This window comes from Hippopotamus amphibius, chromosome 9 (genome assembly GCF_030028045.1).
Source record: "Hippopotamus amphibius kiboko isolate mHipAmp2 chromosome 9, mHipAmp2.hap2, whole genome shotgun sequence".
Classification (NCBI taxonomy): Eukaryota; Metazoa; Chordata; class Mammalia; order Artiodactyla; family Hippopotamidae; genus Hippopotamus; species Hippopotamus amphibius.
In genome coordinates, this window is record NC_080194.1 from 43,761,096 (window position 1) to 43,784,863 (window position 23,768).

Sequence of the window (23,768 nt, forward strand, 5' to 3'; positions counted from 1 at the left end):
CTATTTGTTCTGAAAACTTTTAATTAAAACCAATTGCTACTCTCCTTAAAAACTCTCTGGTTTCTGAGTTGAGTGACCCTTATCAGGCTCACAGAATCAGTCCCAGTTTTCTCCATCCCTCTTCTACAGGCACAGCTGAGAAGGCGGTTTGCTTAGGCAGGAAGGACTACAACTCCCAGAGTGCCCCTGTGCGGTTGTCAGGGGCAACCAAGGAACGCAGACTAACAGACTCGCTGGAGTCAGGACTATCCACCGACTGACAACCAGCCAGCCATGGGCCAGGATTATTACTCTGTGCTCCAGATCACTCGCAATTCAGAAGATGCCCAGATCAAGAACGCGTGAGTTGGGGCAGGAGGGAGGCTTTTGGATTGTGCTGGGACAGGCCCCACCCTCTTCTCTCCCAAACTGAGCTTTCCTGCACAGCTTAGGGCAGGCAAAGTTGACCTTGTTCCTTCTCATGCTTCTCTCTCACCTATGTCCTGGCTTTGCACTGGATCAGGGTTCCCAATCCATCATCCTTTACCCTCGATGCCTTGTCTGCTCTCCCGGATACCCTAGTTTTCCTAGCAATAAAATGGGAACAAAGGAGACTTTTCCCGTAATATTATGGAGACCCAAAGGATTGTGAATAGGGGAGTGACCTGGCCAGATGTATATATTACAAATTTTATTCTGGCTGTCCTCATGGGGTTTTGGCATTGAATATATTACATCTCTGAAGGATTCCATCAAGTCTTGGAGACTTTGTGGTATCTCTAAGAAAGTCTAAGACAGGAATCAGCACATTTTTTGAAAAAATATTTTTTGATGAGTATTTACTGAGCACCTATGGGTTTGGTGCAGTCTCAGCGGCTGGAGATATAATTGTGAATCAGACAGATGTGTAGCTTAAGTTTGTTGATGAATACAGATGTTGACTGCCACAGCAAGCTTGATGAACATTACAGAGGGAGACAAACAGGGCATGTGGAAGCGATCTTGGAAGGAGAGAGACCCCTTCAGAAGCTGTCATGATAATCAAAGCAAAAGATGAGGCTTGAAGCAGGGCAGTGGGCTGGAGAGAGAAGAGAGAATGGATTTAGCTATTAACTGGATCATTGTAGGGTAAAGAAAAAAGGAGCCCTCTAGGACAATTTAATTAACTAAGGTTGTAGTGATAATAGCTGCACTCATTGAATTGTGCAGATGCTGCTCTGAGAACCTGCCATTATCATTTCATTTAATCCTCACAACAGCCCTGAGAGATAGGTACCATTATCATCCGAAGGCCACGTGCCTAGTAACCGACAGAGCCAGTATTCAGACACCTTGCCTGCTATAATTGTCTACCGTGGGTCAAGTCCCGCAGGGGATCTGAGTGGGGTGAGTGGAGAGAGTCTACAGTGTGGTTGGAGAAACAAGACACAAACTCACGAATCAATTAGAGGACAATTCAGGACAGTGTGTGGATGTCACCCACTGTTCACAGCATTCCATTGGCCAGTGAGACCTGTCTAGGGAAAGGTCACAAGGAGGGAGGGCCGAAAGAGCCAGGTCTGAACCTAGGTTCTCCTATCTGTTAGCTGTGTGACCTGGGCAAATTGCTTAACCTTTCTGAGCCTCAGTTTTCCCATCTCTTAAAAAAAATAAAAATAAAAAATAGGACTTGTTGTGGTATTGAAATAGGACTGTATAAGGTAATGAGCATGAAAACGCTCAGCAATCATTTGCATCTAAAACCACGTCTTACAAAGAGTGATTGAAAGAACCATATATGCTCCAAACAATAGTCCTTAACCTTTCTCCCCTGAAACAACTCTTAAGGCATGAGTCACATGTTTGACACACTCTCCCATGGGAGTACCTAGATTTTTGACCCCCACCCCCAAAAAAGGCTAAACTCATATAATGAAGAAAAGTACCACGATGATTCATAATCGCCCAGCTATTAACTGCTCACGCATTCATTCTAGGCTGCCACATCTGGGCTGTGACTTCACCCCTTTCTCTCCCACTCAGGAAAGCAGGTGCATGACAGTGATGTTACTACAGAGATAATCTTAAAACAACTCAAGTTTATATGAAAAACTGAACTATTCTCAAACCTCATTACTTTTACTTACTGTTTTCTTGCAATTCTCATCCCTGACTGCAACCTTTGTAATTGAGAAGGGCTGGTTTAGAAGTCTCAGGGAGTCTTGAGATAATTGCCTTCAAGTCTGTCAAGGTAGACAGAGCAGATTCTGTCTGTAAGGCCCCCAAGGGCAGAGCCAGGACCCTCGTGGATAGAGGCAGAGTCGCAGAACAGCAGACCCAGCTCAGTAAGAGAAAGCTTTGCCTAAAAGACCGAGTGGTCCCATAGCGAAATGGACTGCCTTGTTGCGACTGTGAGTTCACGTCATTTACTCACTGTGCTTGGTGCTGGGCGCTGAGGACACAGACTACCGGACACAGCAACTGGAGGGACTCACTCACAGGCTGGTGGGAGAGACAGACCCATCAAACAACTGGAGCACTTCGTGCTAAATATCGAGATCAAAGGCTCAGCAGGTGTGGGAAAGGGAATCTAATCTAGAATGGAAGCTGCAGTCAGGGAAGGCATCCTGGAGGAGGTGACCCCTGAGTTGAATGTGGAAAGATGAATAAATATTTGCCAGGAGGAGATGAAAGGTGCTGAAGAGAGGTGAGCATTCCAGGTAAAAGGAGGAGAATGTCAAAGGCATGAGCAGTGCAGTGTACAGAGTTTGGAGCCTGGAGAGAAGGACAGGACAGGTCGTGGGAGCAGGGAGGGAGAGCTGTGAGTGAGAAAGGCAGAGAGAGAAGCAGAAGTTGAATCTTAGAGACATTTGGATTTTATGCTGAAGACAAAGGGGGAAACAGTAAAGGGTTTAGGTAGGAAAGTGACTCGGTCAGGGAGCATTTTAGAAGCATCAAAAGAGAGATCAAACTGGTGGCAGCACACCGAATAGACTGGAGAGGGACTTCCTAGGTGGCGCAGTGGTTAAGAATCTGCCTGCCATTGCAGGGGACATGGGTTGGATCCCTGGTCCAGAAAGATTCCACATGCCACGGAGCAACTAAGCCCATGCACCACAACTATTGAACCTGTGCTCTAGAACCCGTGAGCCACAACTACTGAGTCCATGTGTCTCAACTACTGAAGCCCACTCACCTAGAGCCCTTGCTCTGCAACAAGAGAGAAGCCACCGCAATGAGGAGCCTGCACACTGCAATGGGTAACCCCTGCTCTCCCCAGTTAGAGAAGCCCGTGTGCAGCGACGAAGACCCAATGCAGCCAATAAATAAATAAATTTTAAAAAAAAGAATAGACTGGAGGGGGGGAACTGGAAACGCAAAGACATAGTTCTGCAATAGTTGTGGGGATGAAGAATCAGGAAGAAAACATTTTTTAGAAGAAAAAAGCCAACGTGCCTTGGCGACTGATGGGATGGGTGTGGAGGGGGCGAAGGAGAACCTGGAGTCAAAGATACTCAGCTTTTCCACTACAGGGTCTGGACAAATGGGAAAAAAATTAGAGAATGAAGATGTGTGCGTGTTTGGGCTCACTGAAGTTGCGGAGCCCGTGAGACACTGGAGAGGAGATACTGAGTAGGCAGCTGGGTACAGTGGTCTGGAGTCAGGGGAGTGAACTGGTTTGAGATAGAGATTTGGGAATCATCAACACGTAGCTGGTGCTCGAAGCTGTGGGCCAGCTGAGCTTGTCTATGGAGTGTGTGTGCAGTGAGAAGAACGGCAAAGCTCTGGGGTCACCAGCATAGAGGGTGTGAGCAGGGCTGAGGAGATGCACTCTGACGCAGTGGAGGGTATATGGGATCACATTTGTACCAAGTGACTGAGGAGGCTGTGCGGGTCCCCTCCTTTTGCTCCTGCAGACCCCCTCCCCACCTTTCTGCACCCTGCTCTCTGCTCTGGGAGACTGGCGCCATGACCTGCATCAGTAGACTTCCTGGCCTTCAGGCTTCCTGATGCATCCTGCGAAAGGGAGCGCAAAGCAGGAGATTGGGAGGGAGCAAGGTGGGGCTGGGGTATTTATTCCCAGCTCCCTTCTTATGGGGTTTGTTCAGGTTGGCTATATCCCTGAATCGAAGATCACAGCTTTTGCCAAAGCCCTGTCCACATACTCTCTCCTGCGGGATTTCAGTAACCTCCCCCTCCCCTCTCTGCTATAGGCTCATGGGCAGTCAAGGCACCTTAGGACTCCCAGCCTCAAGGGATTGTGCTGTCCCTTGTGGTTTCCCTCCCCATCTCTCACACCTTGGTATATGGTCCCGTATTAAACTCGCCACAAATCACCAGCTCGTGCTATCTCTTCCTTCCTGGGACGTGATGAAACAGACCCCCAGATGCTGCAGGTGTTGCATCACTGCCTGGTGGGATTGGACAGACACAGAAATGGGGGAAAGAAGGCGTACAGAGGAGGGAGACAGCGAGGTGATCTGACCGGTGCCAAGTGCCTCTCTATACCAGGCCCTCTAACATCTTATTTTATCTAATCTTCCCAAGAAGCCTGTGTGTCAGTTCAGGCACCAAGACAGGATTAGATGTACAAGAAGTGTTTTTTGAGGGAAATACCTGTGAGGATGAAGGGGGAGTAGGAATGTGTCAGGGAACCTTCAGACCACAGTGCAGGTCTGATACTTGTGAAAGGAGAGAGGGAAGGAAGGGCTGGGTAGGGAGGGCTACTGTGTGGTCCAAAGAAAATGGAGGAGGCCTCAAGCAGAAGTTGGGCATTGGAGAAGGCCTGGGTCCTGCAGAGCTGGCCCAGGACTGTTACCCCACCAGGCTTAGGCATAGGCTGGGAGCAGCTTGGGGCCAGTGCAGCCTCAGCACAAATGGCCAGCAGGGCAGCTGCTGGGGCTGTCAGTCAGCCATGCTCCCAACACTGGGTTCTCTTGCAGGGGATCCGAGTGATGCGTCTGCCTGGCCACCACAGCCCTGATTTATAGCTGGAACATCAAAGCTCCAGGACACCACCAGGCAGCAGACAGCAGAGCCAGCTCTGAACCTTGGTCTGTGCCTCAGCGTATTAACCCTTCTTGCTGTAGGTACCGGAAACTTGCCCTTAAGAACCACCCTTTGAGGTCCACTGAGCCATCCGCAGCGGAGACATTCAGGCAGATAGCAGAGGCCTATGATGTGCTGAGCGACCGTGAGTGACTGGGGCTGAGCATGGCGGGCGGCTCCTCTGTCCTGCGTCTCTGTTAGCATCGTTCCTCACATCTCTGAGCACTGGGCTTTCCGAAGGGGCCCAACAGAGAGTAAGCATTCCTCTTCCCTGCCCAGAATCTAAACAGAGAAAGAAAACAGAATAACTGCCTTTCTCAGTAGACACAAGCTAAGGTGGAAGACATGGTGTGGGGAACCCCCAGATTAGGCTGACGTGCTCCCTGAGTCTCAGCAGCGCAGAACCTGGGGCAGGGCTCCTCCACTACCCCATGCCCCACCCGTCCCCTGCAGGGATGCAGAGTGAGATGCTTGCCACCCGGGGTTCTTGACTAAGGCTGAGGCAGACACATCTGGTTATTCCCAGATTACCAAGAAGCTAAATCTCTGTCTCCCTGAGGACCGCATATGTACCAAGGGACAGAGATAGGTCTGTGATTAGGAACGCTCTCCTATGGAAACCTGAAGCCTGGGGAGAGAGATCCCCTGCCCCTGCCTGAGGCAGCACCCACATGGGTTCCCTAGGAGCTTTTCCTGGAGACTGTAATCATGGATACTGTGCAGAAGAATGGCCAGAAGGTCACTAAGGTTTCTCCAGCCCCAAGTTTTCAGGATGTTGGACTCGCTAAGATTTCAAACCCTAGAATTTGGAAGGCCTAGAGTTCTTACCTCCTACAGTCTCAGGGTTCTAGAATTCTCTTTACCCACAGTAGACAGTAGCTATGATGACTGAGTTAAGCCAGACCCCAGGATGATAGCCCAACCCTCAGTCCCTTGGTTTCTTCTCCAATCCCCACCCCTCCCCCAGCAAGTTTCAGTCTTTCTCATCTCTTCTCTGGGCTGTTGGGCCATACCTAGGCCCACCCACGATGAAATTAAACCCCTAACTTCTAGAGTCTCCCTCCAAAGACTGCCAGGCAGCAGGCACCTTAGAAATAAGGCTGTTTTGGCCCCACCCCTTCCTCTCTGCTCCATACCTCCTGCTTCCCAGCCCTCCAGCTCTAGCTGAATCCCTCCTCAAGGTGACACACATCCACAGCTGTGAAAAGAGGCATCTACGACAAGTTCGGCGAGGAGGGCCTGAAAGGTGGAATTCCTCTGGAGTTTGGATCCCAGACCCCATGGACAACTGGTTACGTCTTCCACGGCAACCCAGAAAAGGTTTTCTATGAGTTCTTCGGGGGAGATAACCCCTTTAATGGTAAGAGGTCCTGCCTGCCCCTTTGCCTTAATGGGGAAGGGCATAGCTGTAGAAAATGCTTTTCTTTGAGTAGTTTTGTTTACTTTAAATGTACATATATGCATATATATATATAGTACATGGTGAAAAATAAAAACAAAACAAAAAAAACAATTTATTGAAACAGAAATAAATTCCAGTCCTCCATTCTTTCTCCAGAAGCAGCCACTCATTGTTAATAGTTTATGCATCTTTCTCGAAATATTCTATCATTTATGAGCTTATTTTTATTTTTATATAGCCTTTTATTTTGTTAAGGAAATGGGACCACATTGTATACACTGATTTTTTTCCACTTATATCTTGGAGATTATCTTATTATATATTATATTATATACAGATCTACTTTATTCATTCTAATGGCTGCATAAGATATAATTATACAAGTGTGTGTTGGATAAGTACAGGGACAGATGGGTGAATGATTCCAAGTCTGAGGAAAACGGACAAAGAGCTGATTTCCAAGGCTCAGAATCACCTTTCAAGGACAGTTCACTTTCAGACCTGTCTTCCTCGCTCCAGTTAAGCAACTCACGGAGTCTAGATATTCATTGCCTGGCTCCGCCAGCCCCTTCTCCCAGGCTGCACTACAGGCTGTCTGAATTTCAAAGGTTTCCTCTTCCTCTTCTTCATGTTGATGTGTTAGGTGGGCTGCAGCCTGCTCAGAGGTCCATCTCAGAGGCCCTTCCTGCTGTGCATTGCCTTCACCTGTCTGCCAGAGGAAGCTGAGTTGATAAACTCCATGTGAAACTGGAAAAGCAAGGGACTTAGAGTCAGAGGGCCTGTTTCAAATCCACGCACCACCACGTATAAGCCGTATGATTCTGGACAAATCTCTTCACCTCTCTGAAACCTCAGCTTCCTCATTTGTTAAACAGCCAGTTGCTCATAGGCCATTATCAAATGAGATGATCTTTATGAAAACGGGCTTTGCAGTCAGAAAAATGCCACACAATGGGCAAGAACAGGTGCATGGAGAAGAAGCTGTTCAGAAGCCAAACCAGAGCTAACAGGGACATCGCTCATTATGGAAGGTCAAATTCATGGTATGGGGGTCCCTCAGGCAGTGCTCAGGAGCTATCCTGCTACAGTGCTTCACCCAAGGGGGTTCTGGTGTCCCATCTCCCTGCAGAATTGAGGGGCTGGGCTTCCTGTGACCTGGCTTTTGGGGCACACCGTAGGTGCTGGGCAAACAAATGAATTCAACCATGTAAGAGGGGACCCAGTAATTCACAGGACCCTCGACGACCCAGCACATCTTAAGGGGACAGAGTGTGGCACCGCCTTGCCCTCCCTAGCCTAAGGTCATTCTGGCCTGTGAAGTTCTTTTTGTGGCACTAACCACGAGAGGCAGAGTACAGAAATCTTAATTATGATAGTGACCCCTGACTGCAGTTTACAAAGGGATTCATTAAGCGTCATGTTTAAGGGCATGGGTTCTGTCGTCAGATCTTCCTGGGTTCAGGTCCCACCTCTGCGACTTACTAGCTGTGGGACTGTGAGTGTTCTGTTTGACCTCTCTGGGCCAACAAGATACTAACGCGAAGAGCTGGAAATGGCACCTGACACACAGTTCGTGGTCATCTTGTTATCTGATCCTAGTGGTGAAACGCAGGTCAGGCATGTCACTCCACCCCACAGACTGAGAACCTGAAGCCCGGACGAGTGCAGCACACATTAAGGGCAGGGGCTCTCTGCTCTAGGATGGAAGGTGGGGCAGCAAGAGCGGTTGTGGCTGTAGCGCTGGGCTGTTCGTGGACATGCTGGTGACCTCTCTAATTTGTCAGGGATTAACCCAGCCTCTCTCCCATCTCAGCTGCTGGCTTTGTGGAAACTTGAGTTTGGGGTCTCTGGAGGTCTTGGGCTGGCCCGAACAGTGAGGAGGAATGGAGCCTGGGGAAGGGTAGGGAGGGCCGGCATGCTGTGACCCTCCTCCACAAAAGCTAGCAGCACATCATTCCTGGCACTACCAGCCACTGCCACCAGAGGACGCTCCTCTCTCTCCTGAGGCGGCCAGAGTGGAAGAGCGCGTCCTTGGGGTTGGGGGAGGGGAAAAGGGAAGTGTGGGTGAAGGGAGTCCAAAGTGGGGGATGAAGCAGTGCAGCGCGTCAAGAGATGGTAGTCCTTGGATCTGTGATTGAGGATGTTACTGAGCAAGCTTGTACTGCTTGCTACAGGACAGGCCAATAAACTGAGAGATGAGTTGTTGGGGCAAGGAATGGCAATTTTATTTGAAAATCCAGCAGACCGAGAAGATGGTGGACTTGCGTCCCAAAGAACCATCTTGCCTGAGTTAGAATTCAGGCTTCCTTTATACTAGAAGAGGAGGGAGTAAAGTCAAATATTTCCTGGTTCTGGTCAGCCTCAGGAGGGGATGTGTTCATTTCTTCTTTCCTGCAGTCATTCACAGGTGAGTGTGGTCAGGACGTTTCCTGTGAGCTAAACAAAGGTATTTTAGCTTAATGCTCATTACCTAGGAGGCAGGGTTCCCAGAGATGGGCTACTATGTATAATTTAAGCTTATAGGCAACATCCCTTTAGTGATTAACTTGTAACAGAATGCAAAGGTTCTTCCCTATTACAAGGACAGCTCCCTGGACTGACCAAACAGGCCAAGTCTGCAAGGTGGGAATGGGAGGCTGTGTATTATACTTGGGGACTGAAGAGGTGGGGGGATTATCTGTGAATCTGAGTTTCTGGACACAATTTCTCTTACTCCTTGCCTCTCCTCACCTCCTGCAGAGTTTTTTGATGCAGAAGGAAATGAAGTGGACTCGAACTTTGGTGGGCTCCGGGGCCGAGGGGTCAAGAAACAGGACCCCCCAATTGAACGAGACCTCTACCTGTCCCTGGAGGACTTATTCTTTGGCTGCACCAAGAAAATTAAGATCTCCCGAAGGGTGAGTACTAGGGAGCCACCTTCTATGCCCTCCAACCTACTGGTCACCTCCTCCCGGACCCTAACTGGAGACCTCAAATACGGCCTCTCACAGAATCATGGCATCTTAGATTTGGAGACCTAAGATGGTAGAATTCTAAAATCTGAAGTTTGGAAGGGACAGTGGAGGGTATTAGCCCAGTTCTTTCCTCATGCAGGAATCCCCTCCGCATGCTCCTACCTGGGATGGGCTCTTTCCTTTCTTCTGATTTTGGCTCCATCCCTGGGGGAAGTGGGAGGGCTCTGGATAGGAGGGGTCTCCTTTGAATTCTGCCTTCTGGGCATTACCCGACCATACCCTCTGGGTGTGTGCCTCATGAGTAAGAAGGAGCTGTGTGGGCATAGGGAGTGGGCCGGGTTGAAGACCCTGGCTTGGCCCTGTCCCATGGTCCAGCCCTGTGCTAAGCACAGGAGCAAGGGCCCCTCATACTTTTGTCCAGCAGAGGAGATGCCAGCTATAGCCATGCTTTTCACCGACGGCACCCATCTGGGTATGTGCTTGGGGAATAGATGAGTGACATAACAGAGGAATGCTTTGGGGGAGGCTGAGCCATGTCGACCACCATGGTCTTTCTTCCTTCAGGATTAAGAGACCTGCCGGACACTCAGGGCCAGAGCCTCTGGGGTGGGAGAAGAAGCGAGTGCCTGTTCATCGTGTGTCTGTTAATAGCCAGGGCCACGTAATTTCTCAGCCTGGAGTTGTGGCCTTGACCACCTCATGGTGACCGCTTGGCACCTTCGGCCCCAACCCCGTGACACGCCCTGCCACCCTGGCGCCAGAAGTTCTTGGTTCCAGTGGAATAGGGTGGGAGTGGTGATGGCTCCGGGCAGGTTCCCCCCAGGGCTGGAGGACTGGGCTGAGCACAGGCCCCATGGAGCATCTTTCCCGTGTGGAAAGGCCACCTGGGAAATCCTGAACAAACCTCCCTCCCCTGTCACCTCACCCACAGGTGCTGAACGAAGATGGGTACTCCTCTACCATCAAGGACAAGATCCTCACAATTGACGTGAAGCCTGGTTGGAGGCAGGGCACACGTATCACTTTCGAGAAGGAAGGGGACCAGGTGAGAGGAAGGGAAGCTGCCTCAGGTCAGTCACCTGGGTTCATGTGGTGGGAAGACTGAGAGGGGGAAGGAGGCAGTGCTTTTCTTGCCCCCTGAACCTGGTCTGGAAGGGAGACCAGCCTGCAGGGTGGGTGAGCTGATCCCCCCTTCAGGGGGACAGAGCCTCACACAATGCCTTGGTGAGTGAGTAGCCCAGGGCTTCTCCTCATTATGCCAAATGAGAAACTGAGGCCCAGAGAAGGAAGGGACTTGCCCTGGGCAAGAGCACCAGAGCTGAAAGGAGAATCCAGTCCGAATATCAGTGTTCTTCCTGATTTTCTTTAGTGTTCTATGAGTAAAGCCCAACTGTAGGAGCTACTCAGAAACCACTGGTTTATAATAATTTTAAATTAAATACTTATTTAAATAAAAATATAAAATTATTGTCCAAGGCATGCCGAATCGTCAGGTCCTGAGAAGAGGCAGAATGATGGTGTTTTGGGAACAAGAGAGATGAATTCCTCTGCTCGTATTTCTTGCTCCCTTTCTCACTTCTGAAACACCTACTTCCAAAAAACTCACTTCAAGACCCAGCTCCAATGCTCCCTGCTCTGGGCGTCCTTCCCTGACCTCCCCCCTGGGTCAGTGCCTCTCTGAGCTCCCACCTCTGGGTTCTTGAGCCTGCTGAGGTTTCACTCTGTGCCTGTTTCCCCAACTAGACTGGAAACCCTTGGGGATGGTGGCCAGTCTGATCCCTCTGTCCCCAGTGCCCAGAAGAGACCCAGCAGAGTTCTGGGACTTAATGAAGCTTGGCAGGACAGACTTGCAGACAGTTCTCTGACCCCCGTGCCGTGTTCTGCCTTCCGGCTGCGTGCGTCTACTTGGGCTGCTCAGTAAAGGAGGGCGATGGAGGTGGAGCGGGATTCTTTGGGGTAGGCTTCTCAGAGGAGGGGCTATGAGGCCAAACTGGAAAGGCCCTTCCAGAAACCCTGGTCGAATCCCCTCATTGTTCAGATGAAGACATGGAGACAATAGGGGCAGGAACTTGACCAAAGTCACACAGCCAGTTAGTCCTCGTCATTGCTTGGCCTTCCCTGCCCAGGGTCCCAACATCATCCCAGCTGACATCATCTTCATCGTAAAGGAAAAGCTACACCCCCGCTTCCGCAGGGAGAAGGACAACCTCTTTTTTGTGACCTCCGTCCCCTTGGGCAAGGTGAGGAGCAAGGGGCGGGCCGATCAGAGCGGGGCCCCCACCCCACGGGAGGCCCCGAGGCAAGCAGGCCTCACTCTCCTCTCCCCCGCTGCATGGCGCAGGCTTTCAGAACGTGGTAAGTGCGACACAAAACCTTTCTGTCTGTCTTCACTCCTGAGCGTGAGCGGCCCCTCTGTGCCCTCGCAACCCAAGCAAGACACTGGGCACCAGCCTAGACTTTGCCACGCCTCCCCCTCTTCCACCCCACCCCGTGAGGCACTAAGTCCTGTCAATTCTACCTCCAAACGTCTCTCACTTGGTCCTCTTTCGTTCATCCCCACTGTCGAGGTCTGTGCATCCGGATGTGTGCCCAGCCTCCTCGGTGGCCTTCCTGCCTCCCTTCTCATCTCATTCAGGCATGTCCCCAACTGGGGTCTTTCCACAAACTCATCGACCCTGCCACTCCAGTCTAAACATCTTCGCGTGGCATCCGAGGCCCTCTGCTATCTGGCCCCTGCTGATCTCATCCCCTGCACTCCAGCCACTGCCACTTAAGAGCTCCTGCCCATTGGGTGCATTTTTTCACATCCCCATTCTCTTGTTTATGCTGGGCCCTCTGCCTAGAGTGCCATCTGCCCCTTCTTGTCTAACTGGCAGGCTCCTCACCCTTTAAGGCTCTCATCACTGCTACCACCAATGTGGAGCCCTCTTGCCCCACCCCAGAATGGTGTGGGGGACCCACCACCTTGGCTCCCACTGACCCCTTTACTTCCCTCTATCATAACATGTATCAACATCACTCATCTCCCAGACTATGAACTCCTTGAGGGCAGGTGATTGCCCAGCTCACTCACCTGTTAGTCCTTGAACATCCTTTTGTCTTCTTGAGGCCCAGCTTAGGGCCTGGCACTGAATAGTCATAAAGTGCCTTCTAAACAGTATGGATATGGGGACCTTCCCCACTCCCACCTTTGGCCTTAACGTCCCCTAGGCTCTGACCTGCTGCACTGTGGAGGTGAAGACCCTAGATGACCGTCTGCTCAGCATCCCCATCAATGACATCGTTCAGTGAGTCCATCTGCTTGGGCCCCAATAGGCAGGAGAAGGGCTGCCTGCTCCTTAGAGAGTGTGTCAGACAGGCCGGCCTGGTACAGTTGTTCAGGCTGCACCCAGCACAAAGGGGTGAGAGAGATTGAAATCCAGCCCCCACTCTGGCCAAACTGTGGGCTGCATTCACTTGGCAAATGGAGTGTCTTTTTCTAACTTCCATAAAGCCATTGTGAGGCGAGAGTTTCCCAGTGTTGGGAAACCCTTGTTGCCTTTATCCTTTAGAACTTCTAGAGTTCTGAGTTGCATCCCCTAAGCCCTTTTCCAAGCAAGGCCCTCTGCATGGGAAGCAGCTGAACACTCCACACTCCAACCCAGGGACTGCTCAGTTTCTTTCCCTCCTTGTCCTGTTTCCCAACTAAAATGAGATTCCTGGGATCCTCCATCAGAGACTCAGTGTAAGTGGGTTTTCAGGGAGACACTGAATGGAACAAGCCAGGCTCCTCTCCGCTCCACCGGTTTTGGAAGCGGGTGACTGCCCCACGTTGAGGTTATGTGAGCAGGGAGGGGCCGATGTGTTGCTCTGGGGTGCCCGTGCCCTCTGAGCCCTCTTTTTTCATCCTCCCCTGTCTCAGTCCCAAATACTTCAAGAAGGTGCCAGGTGAAGGGATGCCGTTGCCAGAGGACCCCACCAAGAAGGGAGACCTCTTCATTTTCTTTGACATCCAGTTCCCCACCCGCCTTACACCCCAGAAGAAGCAGCTTCTGCGCCAGGCATTGCTGACGTAACTCTGGTGGGCTGGGGCCTGGAGCAGGGGAGGCGAAGGCTAGCTGGGCCTGACCCCACTCCTACTCCAGCCTCTGGGTGTGCAGGGGAGCCAGCCCACCACACAGACATGATGTGAGGACTGGATATGGGACTTTTAAACTGATACAATAAAGTTTTATTTCCTATCCTCCAGCTACACCCAGGAGAGTGTGTGTTGGAGGGAGAAGACCTTCATACAGCCCTTCTCATGGAGCAGAGGGAAGGGCAGGGCGCAGGAAGCTGAGCACCTGGAAGCCTGTCCTGGCTGTGTGTGCCTGGCCAGGTCCCCGAGGGTTTAGCGCCTCTGTGCTCCCACCTTGATAGCGTGGGGGCAGTGCTATATGTCTCTGAGGGTCCCCAGCTCTTTCTCATGACACACAGTCTTTGGAAGGGCAGTCTCTAGTGTGATACACATTGTACTCAGGAAAACTGAAGCACAAGGATAACAAAAGACTTGCCCCAGGTCACACAGGGCTCAGTGGCAAAGCTGCCATCAGAACCGTTGAAGGCCACTTCCCACAACCTCCTTCTGCTTAGATTAGAGGCAGCACAAACAACACAAGTGCTGGAAATGGCTTTGGCTTCTGCCCTGCCGGCCCCCATTGCCTTGTCTGTGCAGTGGATTCCGGGCTGCCTCTAGACAGTCTCAGAGCTGGGCTCTGCTCCCAACCCTGCCACGGACCCTTTTGATTACCCATCTTCTTGTAAAGCAGAGCCCATAACCCTCCTCAGGCTGCTCATTGGTGTGAAAGTGCTTGGGGAATTCACTGCTTAGATATCAGGGTTACAGCATTGCTACCGATGCGGCCTGCGGCCTGTGGGAGTGCCAGCCTCCAGGCCCAGCTGGGCCTACGCAGACCACACCTGCTTCCCCAGTCTGCCTTCCATCAGTCAACAACAGTGCGGCACGCACCTCTTCTGTGCCAGGGGAGGTGCCCCTCGCTTAAGAGTCTGGGTTAGGGCTAGGAGAGATCCAAGCTTACAACAGAGAGGGTGGCCACTTTTATGGAGTGACTTAAGAGGTGCCAGAGGGAATTTCCTGGCAGTCCAGTGGTTAGAACTTTAACTGCCAGGGCCTGGGTTCAAGCCCTAGCTGGGCAACTAAGATCCCAAAAGCCACACAACCAGGCCAAAAAACAAACAAACAAACAAAAAAAGAGGTATAGAAAAGAGCCCCACAGTATCCAAACTGCTTGGATTCCACCATTCAAAGCATCATATTAGCTTAAGGGTTTTTTTTTTTTTTTCCTTAAATGGGGACTCCGTAGCACCAGCCAGCCATTTTTACATCAGGGAGAAAGCAGAACTTGAGATGTACAATCTGACCCAGGGCTCATTTAAAGAATGTGGGCTTTGGAGTTAAGAGCACGCAGCTGTTAAGTCAGGTGTTCTACTTGGCAGCTGTGTACCCTTGGGCAAATCACTTCACCTCCGAGGCTGTTTACAATCCCTATCTTTCAGGCTCAGGATTCCTCACCTTACTTCTGACCTGAGGTCTTAGTTCTCAAGGACAGGGTTGGGCGCCATAAGCGGACACCAGAAGGGTAAAGCAGACTCTGCCCTGAGGCAGGACGCAGGTGGAGGTGGTGGTAGGTGCCCTGTTCTGAGAGAAAGCAAGTAGATGAGGGCCTGCCTTGTGAAACTCTGGCACTCCAGCTCTCCTCTAGGCCAGCTCCTAACCTCTTCCTCACAGTGAGACTCAGGGAAGCCTGGTTTCAGGCCTGGTGAGAGCCATTTAAGAGATTGTTATTAGCTCAATGTGATCTTAAGTGCTACCTTGTGAGTCAGGTATTTTATAGGCATTCAGGGTTCAGGAGTCACGGAGGCCTGCTGGTATGCTGTCCAGTGGTTCCCGCTACCTTCCCCAGCTCCTCATTGTCTCAGGATTATGCCTAGAACTATGATCAATTCTGGTGGCCTCGTGTCCATGCCAGTGTCTGAAACATAAAGCTGGTGAATGAGCCAGATAATGCCTAGGGCAACAAAGTGCCCGTTTCCTCTGGTGCAAAACAGCGAACAGCCTGCCTCACAGGATTAATGTGAGAATTAAGGTGTACCTGGCACGCTGACGCGGTCCTCCACTTAAGCTGACTCCCTGCTACCATCACCCTGGCTTGACTCATGGCACCCAACCCTGTCCCTCTCGGAGACAATGAGACCTCAGCTCAGAAGGTAAAGCTGTAAATCAACTATACTTCAATAAAAATAAAGAAAAAAAAATAAGGTGAGGAATCCTGGGCCCTCTTTCCTTCTCCACGACCCTAATATCCTGGACCCCTTGCCCAAGCACTGAAGGGCCCAGCCTCCAGCTCTGACCAGTGGGGAAGGCACAGTAGCACCAGCTGACTTCAACAGGAAGGTCATGTTCTCTGGACCTGGCTCCACAACTGCCCAACGGGATTCCTGAAGGACCCCAGCACTGGCCCCTGGGGAAAGAGGGCACAGGGGGAGGGAGGAATCGGAGTCCTAGTCCCAGTTCAGCTGCTGATTTCCTGTGTCCTTGCCTGCATGACCTGTCTCAGCCTTCAGCTTCTTCAGACACCTATAAAATGGGCCTGGATGGCTTAATTGTGAAACCTCAGAGTGCCCTAACCCTTGAAACAGAAGTAGCCCCGCACACCTGCTTTCCTGGCTGAAGAAAGTTGGTAGGAAGAGGGACAGGGAGGCTACACCATGGCTTGTCACCAACTCCCTGGGATCTCTAGCCTGGGGTGAGGGTGAGACCCTAAATGGAAAGACTCCTCAGGCTGAGGCCAGGTGTCTGCTCTGCGGCCTGCCCCACCCAATGCAGTTATACTGCCTCCTAAAGGTGTGACTGTGGAGGATGGGAAGCAGCCTAATTTACCCTCACTAGGCCTGGGACTCGGGGGAGGTGGGTTTCCCATTTGTAAAGTGGAATAAAATAAGCCCACAGCATCTAAGGGTTCCAAGTTCCACTAAACCTTCCAAGCAGCACAGGAGATGCAGGCCAAATAGGAACACTCATTTTGCAGATTAACAGGCCCAGGGCCAGCTGTGGGGGTTGGAAAGGCAGGTGCTAGAGTACCAGGCACTGATGAGTTAAAGTTCAAGTGGTCTGGCGAGAGAGCACCACTGCTGACTCCAGGCCATTCCTTTACTTGCCATCTCAGCCCTGGCCTGGCCTGAAAAGAGAAGTAGACCCAGATGACCTTCACCCAGATGGGATTGCTGGAGGAAGATGGGTCACACCCCGCTTTCCAAGTCACGTGGCTCCTCCCCTGCCCACCAGGTGCCAAAAGAGCCCATTAAGACCAAGACCTCTGGTTACAGAGAGAGGGAGGAGAAACCAAGGTTGAGCCTGTTTTATGGGTGATGTGCTAGTTGGGGTAAGGGACAGGAGGCGGAACAAAGAGTCAGGCTGAACTTTTCAAGGGACTGAGGGCTTGAAATCCTGGCTGATGCCAGGCTTCCCAGTGTCAGTTGCGGTCAACTCCATCGGGACTGTGAGAGGCAACAGGGAGCTGAGGAGTGGGAGTGTGGGAGAGGGAAGGGAGTTGGTGGGAACGGGATCAGAAGGAAGGGATGGGGACAGAGGAAAGGGAAGGAGGGAAGGAGGAAAAGGGAAGCAGGGCCAGGCTGCAGCCAAAGCCAAAGGTGATCAGGTCAGCAGCAGGGGAGGCTCAAAAGGGAGCCTCCCGGGAAGCGCAGGCAGCCATGAGGGCCCGTTTCAGCTGCTCGTAGGTGACGAACATCACCACGTTCCAGGAACCCAATCGGAGAAAGGAGGGCATGAACCTAGAGGGGAGAAAACACAGGTCATCTCTCGTTTACCCTGCTGGGCCCTGGCATCCAATCCAACCCACATGCTCTGTCCCAAAGGAAGTTGTCCCAAAGCCCAGGGAATGGAGCTGTGGCCTGTGAGCAAGAGTTGTCCCCGCCCTCTGTGAGTCTCCATTTTAACATGACAATGACTCTGGGAGGAAGAAGTTAAGAAGCATGAGAATGCCAGGACCAGGACCAGAAAGTTGACTCGGTGGTTCTCTCCCACCTGTGTGATAGGTAGGTATAGGTGGCCAGGAGGCCTGGAATTGGGTGGGGTAGGTCAGAGGCTCACCCTTTGTAGAAGGCTCGGGGACCCTCCTTCTGGAGCATGGTGAGAGCGCAGTGGCCAGCGCTGCGGTACTGGCCCAGGGCAGAGTTCATGTATCTCGTCTTGACCACGTCGACAGGGGAGGCGATGACGGTGGTGCAGAAGCCCGCCCCGAAGGCAGAAGTGAAGTGGCAAGGGAGGTCATCTGCCAAGGAGGAGGAGCAGGGGAGGCAGTCAGGACTCCTCACCCCATCATGCCAGAAGGAAAGAGATGATTTAACTTTTGTTTTTTTTGGTGCATGGGCTTAGTTGCTCCATGGCATGTGGGATCTTCCTGGAGCAGGGATCGAACCCATGTCCTCTGCATTGGCAGGAGGATTCTTAACCACTGCCCCACCTAGGAAGCCCCAAAAGAGATGATTTAAGTAGCTAAGGTCTTGTGGTTGTAGAGACCCAGAGACTGTAGCTGGGACCTCTGCCAGTGCCTCTGAGTCGCTTTGCCAGTCTAGCCTCAGTGCCTCAAATGTGCAAAGTGGAAACTTTCCCCCAGTTGGGTTCAATTCAGTGAGCAAAGGGGAAGTGGGATGAAAACATGTGGTTTCCAGGCAGATCCACACTGGCTCCTGGTTTGGGGGAAGGTGAGATCCAGCATCATCTACCCTGACTCACCTGTCATTAGGTTGGCCTTCAGGAGAGTGTCCTTGATGAGGTCATAGGTCACCAGCTCAGCACAGTTGACAATAGCATTACGAGCAACATTAGGAGAGGTCCCTACAGAAGGAAAGTTTGCCTATGTGAGATCAAGGAATAGGGCAAGAGGAAGATGGGAAAGGGGAAACACCTGGTACACACCTTTCCAGAGACCCCGAAACCCTTCCTCTCGGGCAATGGTCTTGTAGGCCTCAACAGTGCTTTGGTACCTCCGGCCACCTCCAGCCCGGGCTTGCGCTTGGAACCGGACCTTTACCACATCCGTTGGCTGGGCCACGGCCACAGCCAAGGCACCTGTGGTGCTGCCTGCCAAGAGGCGGCTCCCGATGCCAGCATCTGTGGGAGAACCATGGGGGTCAGTAGCCAGCTGAGCTTACATTCATTTTCCAGCTCTTCTCACCAAAACCATGTCAATGTAATCTGTCTTCACTGTAAACTTTTGGTAATAAGACACAGACTAGCTCTGCTCTAAGAACTTTTTGCATCATACAGTATATCATTGGGAGTGCCTACTACGTGCTGCGCATTGGGACAGAGCGAGGAGCAGGACAAAATGAGACTTAATGCTTTCATAAAGCATTTTCATTCACTTCATTTTACCTGCTCAACAGCCCCAAATCAGGATCAGCTGGGTTTTTTTGGCAGTGCTGCACAGCTTGCGGGATCCTAGTTCCCGACCAGGGGCTGAATGCGGGCCCTGACCGTGAAAGTCTTAACCATTGGACCGCAGGGAATTCCCAAGAATCAATTCCACTGACAAATATGAAAAGCTCCAAGAGAAGTGGCTTTTCTCAAGGACTGGGACTCATAGGACTTGGGGTCTCATCCCTGATCTACTTCTCCCTGCCACGTGCTCTTGGGAAAAGTCAACGTTTTGATCTGGGTTCTGTTTCCACATGTGTAAAATGGAGGGTGGGCATGGCATGCTGAGGTGAAATGGAAGAGTGATGGCCTTGGAGGCAAAAGCCCCGAGTGTGTTTTCTTTCTGGCTCCCCCTGTGTGCCCCTGGCCAAGTCCCTGCCTCAGCAAGCCTCAGCCTCTTCATCTGTAACACAGGGATGATACCACCGGCTCCTGAGGTGGTTGTGAGGACTATCATGAGACGATGCCCTGCTCAGCGCCTGACACAGCCCAGGTGTTCAGGACTCATTGGAAGAGAAGAATCAGGGACCCTTCTAGTTCTCAGTTCCTCTGATCTGAAATTCCTCCTAGAGGTCTTGGGGCCTAAAGGAACTGTGCAGCTAAAAGAACTAGGATCAACCATCACTGAGAAGAGGCCAAGAGGCCTATGGCTCAGCTCCACACTCACGCTCAGAGCCCTTGGTGTAGAACTGCTTGACAGAGTCGTAGAGGCCGATGCGGACAGAGGCGAAGCTCATCTGGCGCTGCAGGCCAGCGACCAGCCCGCTGTAGAGGCTGCGGGGGCCCTCGGTGCGCACCATGGTCAGGATGGTGCCCAGCACCCCACGGTACTGGGCACTGGCCGCAGCCTGCATTGGCCCCTGCCTTTCTCCTTGGATCTGCAAGGCCAAGGCAGATGATTGCCCTCCCCTTCTCCTGCCATCCCTATGCTCTAACGTTTACAGCCCCCAAACCCCACTGGCCCTTGAGGAGGCTGTGTCTCGGGGAGGGAGCAGACCAGCCACCACCAGAACCCCAGGCTTCATCTCCTCACCTGTAGCCGGACTTTAGCAGTATCCAGGGGAAAGGTGATGAGATCTGCAATGCAGGCAGCTGTGCCAGCCCCCAGGAACTTCACAGTGGCAGTGGGGGGCACATCTGTGGCCTTGAACCCAACCATAATGCCGATTCCTGCTACCTCCCAGAAGATGAAGAAAAACTGGAGAAGGGACACCTTCAATCAGCAACAAGACGAGACAGAGGAACTCTGCCGGAATCTAAGCCAAGGAGAGAGAAGGGCCATCAGCAGCCGAACCTCCAGACCCTCCCTTCTCACTACCCCACCCCCACCTTCCCGGATAGCACCATCTCCCTAAGCAAGGACTCAGAGCTGCCCCTGGCGTGTAAATAGGGGTGAGTTCCAGAGGTACTCAAATAGGGGCTGGAGAAGCAATTCCTGCCTGAGAAGTCCTCCCTTTCACCACTGGGGGGTCTGGATCACAGCTATCCTCGTGCTACCTCACAAACAGGCACTGGCCCAGCCCTTTGTCTTCTGGGTGCAGAGATTTCACTGATACCCACGTTCCTGATTCTGTAGCTCTGTCTAAGAAGGCAGGCAGAAGTGGGGAAAAGCCTTCAGCTAGACCAAGACCTGACAGGCACAAACCCACAGGCTTATGTCCTGGATGTCTTAAGCAGGAGGTTCCTATGGGTCGGGAACCAAGTCTAGAAGAAAAGGAGTGAACAAGACCTATTCAATTCCTTCAATTCAGTCTAATTCTCTTCCCCACCAGCCTGCACACTGGCTTACTGAGACGCAGGAGACAATATCTACCCTAGAGGGGGGCTTATTGTCTGGGACAGGGGGTGGGCAGGTGAGCAAGCTGCATTTGGGGCTCACAGTACGTATTCTCAAAGTGCAACGGAGGGAACATCCACCTCCACTGGGAGAGAAGCATGGGTAATCAGAAAAGACAAGAGGTAACATTTAGCGGGGCCTTGAAGGATAACTGAGCAATTCTCAGGGCTGAGAATAAGTGCATAGACGCCGCCCCCCTCCCCACCCCTGGGGCCTACTGTGTAATACAGGGAAAACTTTCCTCTCTGGCCAGTTTCCTCTCCTCCTATAATATAGGGGGAACCACGACTTCACGAGAAGTAGGGACGGGGAAGTACAGGTCAGAGCTATACTGACAAAGGAAACCAAAACCTCCATTTTGTTCTCAGAACTGGAGCAACGCCCTCCTCCCCTGCCTTGGAAGGAAGTGAGCCCAACACCCCAGTGGGGGAGGGTGACCTCCTTCTCTCCCGAGTTTACTTCTTTGCCTATGTAGGAGTGGCTGCTCTGAGCCTCACCTAATTGGCTGCCCCTGTTGCTGGGGCTGGGAGTAAAAAGCTGGCCGGCAGAGGAATGATGTGGTGGCAGTCAGTTGTGAACACACGGATCCATGAAACAAAATGCTCACCACGCTTTTTCCTCCTGGGCTTCTCATCCGAGGTGGCTGGGCAAACAGGGAAATCTAGAGGCTACTCACCACTCAACTGCTGGCCTTCTTCATGTTTCCCTGGAGCCTGGCCTACATAAGGCTCAGTGAAGACTGGCACTCAAGCAGAAGGGGTTGATGAAGGTGTTCTAGAAACCCCAGAGTCCCTGCTCAGACATCCTCATTTCCCAGGAAGTGCTCCACACCGTTCCTCACCCCTCTGCCTGGCACATTCTATTAGCTCACTTACTCATCAGTGCAGCCCTGTTAGGTGCCTGCCCTTACTTCGATGTTACTGAAGAGGGAACTGAGAGTCCTGTCAGCAGGCTTCAGAGCTTATGCTTTGCTTTGCACTGGTGCCCAGCTCATTTCTTTCCTGCTGTTTTCTCAGCTCCAGGCACAGGAGGGTCTTTCACGAGGAGGTCCAACACCCAAGTTCTCTTATGACAATATGACGGTTCTGAGAAGGTTCAGGCAAATGGCATCTGTTTTCTGGGCATCAGAGACATGATGACATGAGTCAATCATGTCCTGACCTTGATCTGAGTTGCAATGTGTTGTGAGGGCCAAAGAATAAGGCCCAGCCCCTGTCCACCTCAGAGACAAATGCAAAGCTAAGTTGTCATTTTGAATGTTGCCTTGGGTTTGCCATAAGTCAGGTCCTTCAGAGGCATGGGTATGGAGGCAAAGGTCCCTTCTACTAAGAAGATTAAACTCAGGCCTAACTAGAAAGAGTTAATCATATATTACAATCCCCAGCAAATAACCAGTTTCGCCTGATTACTAATCACAATCTCAAGGATAGTCAAAAGCTTGAGTCAACAATATGTAGTTAGAACAACAGGTTCCTGTCCTAGCTCTGCTGCTGACTCCCAGGGTGACCTGGGGCTAATCTCTGTCCCACCTGGGCCTCACTGTCCTTTGTAAAATGGGGATTACCATCTTTGGCTTATCAGGTCAGCTTAAGGGCCAAAATGAGACCAGGTATATATGAAAGTGCTTTGTGAACTCTAAGAATGACTTTACTGGGATGGTGGTGCTAGTTATTTTTGTCAGTGTCCTGCTAACCCTGCCCCTAGACCACAGGACCGAGGCAGTAGAAGACCTCTCATATAGAATGAACTCTTACCCGGCTTCGTTAGGTCTCACGCTGAGGCCTTCAAGATCAAGCTTCTCTAAAGGCATCCCAGTCTTCAAAGCTGCCAGTGGCTATCATGGCCTGATACCTTTGGTTTCCCATAGAAAACGGCTGGGAGATGAAACACCTAATGGTCATACTATGTGTCCTGTAGGTGAGGGCAAAGGAGGAGAGTTTAGAAAGGGAAATGGGCCTTAAAGGACCACACCCCAGCAAGGAAAGGGCCATCTACCCAAGGCACATAAGTACACTCAGTCGTTGTGGGGGGGTGGGGGGGTGATAGGGAGCAGGGTCCATTTCCCACAGGGCAGCTGGGGACTAAGTGCACACACTGGAAGAGGGGGACACACTGGAGGAGGGGATGAACCCAGGAGTCCTCCCTGCCCCGTCTGATGTCTTAGTATTACACATAGCTCTCTTCCAGATTTCTGCTTTAGTGGAACTTAGGACTGTGGAGAAGCATCCCGCAACAGAGCAGACTCTGGTGAGTGGGAGTGTGGAAGGTGGGGGTCGGTCTAAATGGGTCAGAGACTCGCTGAGTCCACTAGGACGCAGAGCGGGGCTTCGAGGAGCTTAGAGGTGCTGGAGGGGGCCCTGCTGAGGCCGCATCAAGGAGCTCAAAGCCTCCTGCCAGCAGAAAGACCCCCAGGAGTGGCCTGCGGCCTTCTGGAGTGGGAGAGGTCATTCTGGTCATCGCTGAAGGCCCCCACCCTGGCTGAGGAGAGGGAGTGGAAGGGTGAAGGCTTATATTATAGCCATTTCAACGCGAAAGTTAAAGAACAAAAGCAAGACAGGAAAAGAGAGAGAGACTATAGAGATAAAGAAAACCAGCAAAAGACAAAAAGGTAGCATATACAATAGAATGGGAGGCGAGGAGGGAAATCAGAGGTGGCGCGCGGGTCCCCTCCGCCGGGGTAGCGGGAGTAGGGCTAGTATAGCGGGCGCAGGGCTGGGGCGGGCCAGGGCCGGGCTCACCGGGCCGCAAGGAGAACAAGCGAGTACGGGCTGCTCTGTCTGTCGGCGGGCGGAGGGCGCGTCCACGCAGCGCAGATAGCACTCGACCCAAAGGCGCGGCAGGCCGGGCTCGGAAAGGGGTAGGAAGAGCCGGGTGCCCGGCAACTTCGGTCTCAGGGCGGGGCCTGCGGGGCGGGGGCGGGGCCTGCGGGCTCCAGGGCTGCAAGGCGACCATTTAGCTGCCGCCTTTCCCGCAGAGGCCGCCACGCCCAGGGTTCCCTCGGCGCCTTCCTCCACTCCCATTTCCGGGAGCTGATCCTCGCGTCAGCCCCTTTGTTCCCCCACAGGGTCATCATGGTAAGGAAGGCAAGAC

The 23,768-nt window shown here is 52.0% G+C and overlaps 2 protein-coding genes across 4 annotated transcripts; one reads left to right on the plus strand and one right to left on the minus strand.

The window, feature by feature from the left end:
* Positions 1–240: 240 nt before the first annotated feature.
* On the plus strand, positions 241–13,418 carry DNAJB13 (DnaJ heat shock protein family (Hsp40) member B13). The gene is made up of 8 exons (XM_057749581.1): positions 241–341; positions 5,049–5,152; positions 6,206–6,367; positions 9,149–9,306; positions 10,295–10,408; positions 11,490–11,603; positions 12,574–12,650; positions 13,265–13,418. The coding sequence occupies exons 1-8, from the start codon at positions 274–276 to the stop codon at positions 13,416–13,418; spliced, it is 951 nt and encodes a 316-aa protein (XP_057605564.1). The 5' UTR covers positions 241–273.
* Positions 13,419–16,745: 3,327 nt separating this feature from the next.
* UCP2 (uncoupling protein 2) lies at positions 16,746–23,555 on the minus strand. 3 transcript variants are annotated; one of them, XM_057749580.1, is made up of 9 exons: positions 23,417–23,555; positions 22,433–22,589; positions 21,554–21,763; positions 19,875–20,097; positions 19,509–19,719; positions 18,341–18,535; positions 18,158–18,259; positions 17,513–17,693; positions 16,746–17,193 (listed from the first exon to the last, which is right to left on the minus strand). In XM_057749580.1, the coding sequence occupies exons 4-9, from the start codon at positions 19,998–20,000 to the stop codon at positions 17,079–17,081; spliced, it is 930 nt and encodes a 309-aa protein (XP_057605563.1). In that variant the 5' UTR covers positions 20,001–20,097; positions 21,554–21,763; positions 22,433–22,589; positions 23,417–23,555; the 3' UTR covers positions 16,746–17,078. The 3 variants fall into 3 exon arrangements, with proteins under 3 accessions (XP_057605563.1, XP_057605561.1, XP_057605560.1); XM_057749578.1 differs by having other exon boundaries at positions 21,554–21,795; XM_057749577.1 differs by lacking the exon at positions 21,554–21,763.
* Between the last annotated feature and the right edge of the window lie 213 nt (positions 23,556–23,768).